Here is a 9,995-nt window from a genome sequence, read left to right on the forward strand (position 1 = left end):
GAGTCATATACATATAAACAGCCAGTGCTTTGACCTGGAGATCAGATTTCGGTGACTTGTGCTCACTGCTATCGTTGGGCTTTTAGTGTTGTATTTTTTGCTGGGCAGAAGTTCACCCACTAAAGAGTTAAATTTTGAACTAAATCTTTTGGCAGTTCTATTCTGTACCGTCACTACAATGCGACAATATCTTTGCAGACCTTTTCGTTATTCTTGCATTTATGCTAAGATTCTTGCTGTTTTGTAAATTAGTTTGCATATTACACTTTGCACAGTGCATTGATGGGATGCATTGCTGATGAGTTAAGTACATATAAAGTATATATACTCATGCTGCAAGCTTGATGTTAAGTTACATAGCACTCACACAAAAGAAAGATGTGTATGCATGCCTTACCTCTCAGTAAATGACATAAACACAGGTTCCATTTAGTAAATGGCCACTTCTTTTGTTTCTGTAGTAGCAACAGTTGATAGATGTCTTGCAAGGTAGAAAGATGGGTCATTTGTTAGGACTTGAATGTTCTTTTACTGTTTCATATGCCTAACGAGAAACTACATAAAGAATGGTACAATAAATCCATTTAATTTGGACAGTTTTGGAACAGGCGCTCATATGATATGCAATTATGGAAGGTAGACCACATGAAACTAGATTTAGAAAGTTAGAGTCTACAGGAGTCAGTGTCTTCCCATGCTCTAAGCATGCTCCAGATGGAGCTTGCGCTAAGCCGACACTCAACTTGGTCCATGCATTCAACTTAGACACTTGATTAAGTAGGAAAAAAAATGCAAACATCTTCTGCAAGTGTTTATGTTGATCAAATACTGAACGCACTAGCATTATTGTTCTGATGGTGCATCAACAGTTATCTATCTGTCCGAGGAAGATCTTCAAATGGTGCAAACGATTTCAAAGATGTTCACTGCTAAACACACTGATGGCAAAAAAACTCATTACGATGCGTAATGGCTCAGCACTTATGGTGTTTTGCTGCTGAGCGTAAAGTCGTAGTCTTGATTCCCAGCAGTTGCAGGTGCGAAATGCAAGAATTCACGCACATCTTAACTTCACAAAGCCCACTCCCACCGTGTCAGTATTTCGAGTTCGATGCCTCAAAATTTCGATGTAAGGGCAATGAACTTGACACAAAGCTTGTAGTAGTAGCATTTCTGGTACACCGAGGCAAGATTTCAACTGTGAATACTTGCAGCACACCAATTACTGATGAATGATTACCATACTGTAATTAAGTTCTAACCATTTGTTAGCGGCTTCTTTCTGTATGAATATATTCTCCATTGCCAGACATAATGTTGAACAAGCTCTCTTAATTTTCCTCCATGTGGAATGGTGTTAAGGCTTCTCGGGTTAAATTATAGGAATGCATTAAGAGTCCCATGTGGTCAGAGATATCTGTTACCCACAACCATAAAATTTAGCCATGTGTTGCTTTGAAAGGTTACACATCAAATAATGAATGAATGAATGAATAAGTGAATAAATAAATAAATAAATAAAATTTTTGCAGATCCGGAGCTACCTCTTATGAAAAAGCAGGCAGAAGCATTCAAGAGGAGAGGCAGTTCAATACAAAGGCCTAAGTCACCATTCACCCAGCTGCATTCCACAACACATTTGCAGCAGACAGGATGCGAGGCATCCATCTTTTTTTGCCCGAATGTTTCTGCACTTTCTTTGCGTTCTTTCTTTTCGGTGGTGCTTATATTTTTATGCTGCAAGGAGCAGTGTTAGTTTGGTGCTGCGCTCGGACATGTTGCATGGAAGCAGAGTGTTGGAGTGACATTTCCAAGACCTGCCCGATGGCAGAACCCAACCCCTCCATGCCACATTGGACTACTACTTTCACCGTTTTGTGTAATTTCATCTAACTTGGTGCCACTGTCCTGCATCGGCAGTAATTGTGGAGTGGTGGTTTCGGTTCGCTTGCTAGTTGTCCCATACTGTAGCGCTGTATCTCTGCTCTGTTCTGAACATTTCTTTTTTCCCTGTTTCTTCACGCACTGTAACATTCCAATCTCATCTGACTTCGTTCTTCCCACCCTAAAGCATCCGTATTGACATATTTTCTCATATCTACACTGGTATTCGATAAAGATAAAGAGCAAAACAGAAGAAAAAAAACTATGCGACTGTAAGAATGCCTTGACCAGAACCGAGCACTGCTACACGACGTACGGGATCTTGCACAAAATTGCGCATCCTATGTTGTCTTGTTTTCATCGCAAACTTGTTAATTCTCTTGCCACGAATGCATTAACTATTTCTGAGGTTGGTGTGACACTTCAGTTCGCCGGTAGGGTGAACGCAGGCATTGCATTAGAGCAAGCTCTGTTGTTGGACTGCTAAATTCGGAACCACCGAAAATTCTTCGCGGTGCCTTTGTGAATGTTTTTAATGGCCTGATAGAAGGTATTCCTTTATTTTTTTCAGTCTATAGCTCTGTCCCGGCATGGCGGTGGGGACGATTTGTGCCTTCAGGTGCGCGGGCTTGACGTGACTGGCTCCTGCGATAGTGCAGTGGCAGGGGATACATATCTGACCTTGTGGTGTCGTGCATATCGGGATAGTTGAGTGAAATGTGCCGACACCACGTGCCAAATTTTCTCTAATGTGTTCCTATATCCGATTCTGAGGCAGCTAGGGGGCAGGGTGGATCACTCGCACGTGCGCGTGAGCATGAGACGTGGGGTGAGAGCGGCGGCGGCGAAAAATTGTAGAAATTTTTAGATTTGTGCAGCGAGCTGTACCACGTCTTACAAATTGAGTGACGGCGGCGGCTAAAATTCTAACCGGTGCAATACCCCAGCTAGCTTAGTGCTTTTCTTGTAACTTCTAGTCCATTTTCACAGCTTAGTTTTCATCACTGATGAACAAACATGAAAATTTGCACAGCTACGGTGTAATGAAAGACTGCGACGCGAAGACTATGCAGTTATCATACGGCAGTGTTCATTGTGATACCATGTGAATCTGCATCAAAGTAGAGTGTTACGTGTACAATGGTGTGTAGATATGGAACAATTTATTTATAGTTGTTAGGCTCCCCAAGTGTGGGCATGTGTGCTGAATGCAACGTTTATGTGCGTCCCCCCTTCTCGTGTGCTAAGCACAGGGGATGCTTTGAACAAATGTTGCTGGTTCTTGGGCGTTGTAACGCAGGGCCTTGACAATGAATGCGTGTTGTTGTGCCATGTGGTTTAGGCAAATGCTTCTTTTTTTGAGTAAGAGATCAAAGTAGTATGTTTAACCGGTGACATGATTGTACAAATAGATGTGCGAGTGAACGTTTGTAGTTGTTTATAAATAAAGATGTATTTTTTTATTGTGAGTACACACAACACCAAATCCATTTTGTATTGTTTGGTGGCGTTTTTTAAGAAGCAATACAGGGGCTGAAGTGATCATCCATTATTGTTCACAGTTTGCTATTAACAATAGAGTGAGCGTGTGACGTTAAGTATAAGTCACGGCTGCTATGGGGGAAGATAAGCATTTTGAGTATGCTGATAACGAAATGCAGTGGATGAATATATTTCTTCGAAACATGTCTTAGAACCTTGATTTACTGCAGTTGACTTGCATAACTTGACCCCAGTGGTAGATGTAGATTTGATTCATTTGAAGACCAAATTATATAAGATTTCATTATTTATTTGAAATTATTATTGATAGCAGACTGCACTACTGCTTGGAAACAGATGTGCCTTGAAAAATGACTTTGTAGGGACAAAACTACATTGTGCATTCTTGGCATTCCTTTAACAGGCAAAACGCTAGCATGTAAAGCAGCGCTTTGTTTTCATTGCTGCCGTAGTCTTTTAGGTAGCCAGCATAAAATTTTAAAATTGGTGCCCACATTCCAAAGCCCGAATTGAGGAAAGCTTTTGGCTTGCCGAGCTCTCGGTGCTGGATACCAAGCGGCGAAAAGAAAGTGCAAGAAGATTGCACATTTCAGGGTGCAAACTTGCTCGAAGTTGTCAAAAGATGTTTTCCTAGAAACGATGCAATGGCATGCTCATAATGGGCCGACACTGGCTGTCTAAAAAAAAAATATCACTTTGTACGTGTAGTTGCTGATTTGCGCATCACTGCTGCAGTACTGCTTTGCATATTTCACAGCTGTTTGCTCGCATGTCTGTAACAGGTAAAGCTGCACTTATTACAGCTACCTTGCATTGCTTCAGTAAAATAGAATTAACAGTTGACGTATCGTGACCGAATCAAACAAGCTCCTTTTCTAAGCTGAATTTATGCAGAGTACCTGTTGTGGGACACCTGAAACCAATCAAATTAAGCTTAAATATGACCTAACTTGTGTCAAACTAAGGATTTGACTGCACCTCATTCAAAGGAAGTGTCCAGTGTGTGGCCAATGTTTTTTGACTTTTCATAATCATAGATGTACTAGCACGTAGTGGCACAAGGCAGCATTTTCGGTATGTTCTAGCTCAGCAACATTGTTTAGAATGCCTCGTTATAAAAGTTTCTCATGTTGAGAATCGAAAGCACAAGCAGAAACAATGTGAAATTTGCTACAAGGTTACTGCAAATTGCATTTGAAATGCGAAAAATTGGGTTTTTACTTTAAGGGTCTTTAGATGGAGGCCATGTTTGCTTTTTACACTGATAAGTGCAATCAACTGTTTGAGTTAGGTATCAAACTTATGAATCACATATCATACCAGAAGCAACCTGCATAGAGTGAATTCACTCATATTTACGAAACTTGGGTTTACAATGTGTGTGTGTTTAGTATGTGAAAAAGTTGTTCAAACAAGTGCAGTTGGTCGTTGGGTACAGGAGCTTGGAAAGCGAGTTTCGTGACTGCATCCTATCTCTATTGATGTTTTTTTATCTTGGCCATCTGAAATTGTCGAACCTATTTTGTGGTCACCTAGCAATATTTTGGGGGATCGGCATAATTGACTCAAGTTTGTGGAGTTCATAGCATCCTGCTGGTGTTATGTATAAAGGGGGAGTAACGTTAGCAAGAAAGTGTGAATGCATGGCTTCAGCTTCATGTCGCCCTGGTTTTGGGCCCTGATGGCACAGCACCCTCAAGCAATATGTAAGGGAACAGAGAAATTGCCTTCAAAATAATGCAGTGGCTTCACCTTGCATTCCCAACACAAAAAGTGCTCAGTACCAACAAGCATTAAAGGCAGATCTACCTGCTGCATTTTAAAATGCCACATTTGAATTGACACGTCACAAGCAACTGCTTCTCGAAAAGAAATTTGGAGTTTCCACTCGTATTGCTCACTACTGTACACCAAGAGGGCTGTGAGGGGTAACAAGAGCTCAGTCATTTCTTGTGGCACCAGGTGTTATCCAACTAGCTGCATAACCAATTCACTTGTGCGTGCCAAAGACTCCTTGGTTTACCTGTGTCAGTCCTTGGCAAGCAAAAATGTATTGTGCGACGTTCACAACTGCATTTCCAATGCTGCTGCTGCCGACACCAGTATCTGGCATGGTATGAAGCTTGAGCCACTTGTTCCTGCCAAGTTTAGTCCTCCCTGTACATTGCATTCTCTAACATGCTACTAGGCAACACTTAATTTCAAGCACAGGGATTTATGGTCCCATCCTCTCCTTACTATGTACATATCCAATGATGCTAGGTATTGAATACATTATGAAGTGCGAGCACAGGAAGTAGCCTTGCACACTTTCAATTTAGTTGCTTATAGCAACCCAGAAGGCTGCAAGTAACTGCACAAAGGTTACTCTATGTATCAAGCGACACATATCATGTACTGCCTATGTGTGTTTAGGTTGGCAAGGTGAAGGGTTGCCTGTGAACATTCTTTAATTGCATTGCCCTTACACAAACTTGCCCGATTCATTGCATCTTCTGGTGTGATGTTGGATTAACAACATTCTGTCAACAAGTCTTTCTTGAAAGCGCCATTAATTTTGGCCAAGTGATTCCTGTTTTGAGTCTTAGCAATGGGAGCTGAATTTTGTGCTTTGAAATGTAAATCAACAGTGGACTTGCTGAGAGCGTGAAGTCTGCTGAAAATGATAGACGAGCTTTGTCTGGTTACCTGCTAAATCAGTCGGTCTCTCTCACTGGGCTATTATATGTAAAAAAAAAAAAATGCAGTCTGTATGTGGTTTTAAAGCGACAAGTTTCGTGTCAAGAGTGCAATGTGGGTCATGTCAGTTGTGCGTAGATAATAGCCGTCCCAGCCAAGACAAGCAGTGCTCTTGTATTAATGCAGACAAAAGTCTTCATGACATGCATGTCACTACTATTTCTGTTGACATGCGTGGATTTAGGACAGCGACATAGCTTGTGCGCTCATTTCTGGACTTAAAGAAATGGCAGATAACACAAACACATCTCGGCTGCCACTCGCATGTCCCAGTGATTTTTGTCTGCATACCTAATCCAAGGTGGACTACGCGTAGCTGTTTGGTACCTATTTAGAGATAATACTACATACCTTCGTCCACGTACTAGGTGGGTGGACTTCTGCCTTCATACCTTAGTACTTAAAGCCAAAGTATCTGTGCTTCCTGTAACATACATCAAATCATGTATACATTTTTATAACTAGGTGATAAAAATTTGTGATTGATCAATAAAAACATGTTCTGAAGCTTACGATTCCCGGGCAATCTTGAAACGGGAAGCATCTTGCATCTGCAACAAGTGTCTAAAGCCTCCTCAGAAGAGTTGAGCAGTTGTACTAGGGTGCACTTTAGATGTGCATGTAATGTCCTGCTGCTGTAATGTAAACATGACGTTTATTCACATAGATAGAAATAAGTCTTCAAGGCTGTGACCACTTTAGTAAAATGAATTCAAGCATAAAATTGTTTAAATAAATAATAAAGGTTCATGCCAAGCATGCAACAAATAGCCTGGTTTCTTCTGCACATATCACAATGTCAACTTGGTTTTCCAGAGAATAAATGCACGAGCCCCATCAGCGAGCTAGATAGCTCCTAGTGGCAATTACAAGGTATGTGTGTATGGTCACACACTTCTTCACAGCTCCGCATCGTGCAGTCTCTGAATACTCCAACACAGATGCACCTCTAATCCCAGCTGAGAACATGAAACAGTTGTGGTACAGCTAGCACTCAATGTATTTAAAATTTACAAACTTTCGCATATAAAAGCAGGCACCAATAAACGGTGCTTGGAAATAAGATCAATGACTAGACGGCCACGAGTGGCAGTAGTGGCTCCTGGCAAAAATGGCGAGTACTAGCATGCAGCTGTAAAGCAATACAACAGTGCTTCAACTGTGGGCTGCGACCATGGCAGGGAAAGGAGCTGTTGCTTCTGTAAAGTAGAGGCCGTATCAGAATTGCCTGGTTTGCAGAATTGCAGTGGTTCGAGAGCTTGTACGGACTGAAGATGAGTGTAGTTTTCCATTACCCTTAACTCAAAATTCAGTATGGCAAAGCTGTTTTGAAGAAAGTCCTCTGGTATGCCAAACAAGCTCTCTGGTTATTACATAAGCATTCCTAGAGGCCTGCACGCTCTCTATAAATTGCTTCATGCACTGTTAACTTAAAAGTAAATTTCACAGTAAATGCTTGTATTGCTGTTCACGCTCGAAGCTGCTAAAGATGTTGGTAGGTAGAGGCAAAGTGCAGCTTGATATAGCTTTGGCAGGTTGCGGGTACCACAGTTTGGAAAGCACTGTTCCATCGCATGAAACTGTACAAGTGTCCACTGATGGCACAACAATAACGAAAAAAAAAAAAAAAGCCGCACGCACTGTTTTAAAGCCGCGTGCAATAGCTGCAAAGAAGGCAGAAATGCTGGTGAATGGCGAGCAGCACATCACTGGCGTTTCACATCTCTGGCGCCACCCACTCGTGCTCTTCGTCAAACATGTGGAGCGGGATGCTTAGCGTGGCACACCCAAGCCAGCTCCTTTTCAGCGGCATTTCCCACAAACCAAGCCACGTGTCGGCTTGTGCATCGTACACCTCCATTGTGGCATGGTGCTGGTCCCAGCTCTCTTCACCACCAAACACAAAAATCTTGTTCCCAACGACAGCCACGCCGGGCTTGTAACGGCGCTCTCTCATGGGCCTGCAGAAGCGCCACGTGTTGGTCCGTGGGTCGAAGCACTCGACCTTGTTTGTGTTCTCTTCTGACACGTGCCAGCCGCCGATCACGTAGATTTTCTTGTCAAACACGCACGAGGCTGCACCTGACCTTGGCATCAACATTGGAGTCAGCTCTTTCCAAGAGTCAGCTTTAGGGTCATAGCACTGAACACTGTCGATGCTGTCAACGTCGTCAGCAACTGGGTTGTAGGACTTGACATTGTCAGCACTGCTTCCAATGTCGGCGACTGCCACGCCAGTGACAAACAGTTTTCCCTGGAGCGATGCCACAGCAGGGCTTGTCAGTGGAACTTTCATTGGCTGTACAATGTCCCACCGGTTGCATGCGGGGTCGTAGCACTCAACACAAGCGAGACGTGACGTGCCGTCCCAGCCACCAATGGCATACACACAACCATCTAGCGCTGCAAGGGCCACTTCAGACCTTGCAACGCTCATTGGGGCTGCTTCAGACCAGGTGTTCAATGCTGGATCGAAGCGCCATGATGCCTTGCTGACAGATCCATCTGGGTATTCTCCACCAGCCATGAAAAGAACGTTCTGGCCAGTAGCAGTCACACCGTGCTTGCTCACAGCATATGGGAGAGAAGCAAGGCTCAGCCACGACCGGCTGCTGTGGGCATAACAGTCTACATTTCGCAGAACCACTTTATCATCTTCACCTCCAACCAAGATAGTGACTTCAACCATGGAGGAATTCTTCCGGACAGTAGTCCACGGTTGGTGGCTCTCTTTCCGCCTATCTGGTAGCAAGTGGTAAGCCTTTGCTTTTTCGAGCAACTGGCAGCATCTCTGGTTCTGGGACACGGCGGGGGTCGTTGCCACCACGTCGACGAGGTAGTATGGGCTCATGAGGGGCAAGCGTATGTGTTCGAAGATCTTTTCGAAACCTTCCATCCGCGACTCGGTGCTGTGCTTGAGCCAGGACAGGGCGCCTTCGAACAGATGCTCCTCTTTCTCTATCTTCAGGCTGTCCGACGAGATGAATTCGACGAGCTTGTTGGCCGAGATTTCTAAGAACTCCTCGTGACGCATCACCAGTTCGAAAGAGCGGCATGCGTAGTCCTTCGCCTTGGCCTGGAGTTCCGTACAGGCGTGCATCTCGGCGAACGTGTGGATGCCGAGGCAGTTTGTCTCGTCGATGTGCTGCTCGAGAAAGGCGCAGCAGACCTCTTTGACCGGCGCCACGTCCAGAAGGTTGGCCGCTGACAGAAGAGACTGGACATTGGCGCGGGTGATCGTTATGGTGGACGTGTAGGCGTAGTCGATAAGGTCCCGAAGCGTCTCCGCTTCGACACCGTTGAGGACCACGCGGTTCTGCGTTTGCTCGGCCATTTGGCTAGAGAACATCGCCCTGAAGTAGGGGCTGAAAGACGCAAGCACAACCTTGTGGCACGGGTACTCCGCGGCTTCGGCGCACAGTACGACGTCGCAGAACGCTCCACTGGCACGAAAAGCGCTGAGACCCTTGAGGATGGAGTCGGAATGGTCTTCGTCCATGTACTTGTACTCATCCTTCATTTTAGTCTCACAGCTTTCGGAGCTGAACGACTCCGAAACTAGTTCCATGTCGGTCGGATCGCGGGTTGTGCCGCACGAGCTTACGGAGACGCTGCGCCGCCGAATATAGTTCATTGGTGGTTTGTGGCACAGCTTACTCCGATTTGCCGAAGGCGCCCGCAGCAGCCTTCCCGCTTACAAAGCAACGCCGAGCGAACTCGTCGCTCCGATCGTCATTTGACCATTTCAATTTCACTGATTTGACTTCCCGATTATGGCCGCCCACACGGATATGTAACCGTTCGAGCCGCCATGCGGGCAATGTGTGCGTTCTCGGGCTATGTCCTACAATTTTGTTTTCAGAAGTGTT

General features: G+C 44.4%; 2 protein-coding genes across 6 annotated transcripts in view; one reads left to right on the forward strand and one right to left on the reverse strand.

Annotated features, from left to right (window-relative positions):
• Cpes (Ceramide phosphoethanolamine synthase) overlaps positions 1 to 3,347 on the forward strand; it is a 73,412-nt gene extending 70,065 nt beyond the window's left edge. For all 5 annotated transcript variants that reach the window (XM_075672542.1, XM_075672537.1, XM_075672541.1 and 2 more), the window contains one exon: positions 1,533 to 3,347. In XM_075672542.1, coding sequence (XP_075528657.1) covers positions 1,533 to 1,553 — 21 coding nt within the window. In that variant the 3' untranslated portion in view covers positions 1,554 to 3,347. The remainder of the gene's footprint in view (positions 1 to 1,532) is intronic.
• Positions 3,348 to 4,943: 1,596 nt separating this feature from the next.
• Positions 4,944 to 9,920, reverse strand: LOC142560427 (kelch-like protein 24). Its single transcript, XM_075672534.1, has one exon. The coding sequence runs from the start codon at positions 9,758 to 9,760 to the stop codon at positions 7,844 to 7,846; it is 1,917 nt and encodes a 638-aa protein (XP_075528649.1). The 5' UTR covers positions 9,761 to 9,920; the 3' UTR covers positions 4,944 to 7,843.
• Between the last annotated feature and the right edge of the window lie 75 nt (positions 9,921 to 9,995).

Source organism: Dermacentor variabilis, chromosome 10, assembly GCF_050947875.1.
Source record: "Dermacentor variabilis isolate Ectoservices chromosome 10, ASM5094787v1, whole genome shotgun sequence".
Classification (NCBI taxonomy): Eukaryota; Metazoa; Arthropoda; class Arachnida; order Ixodida; family Ixodidae; genus Dermacentor; species Dermacentor variabilis.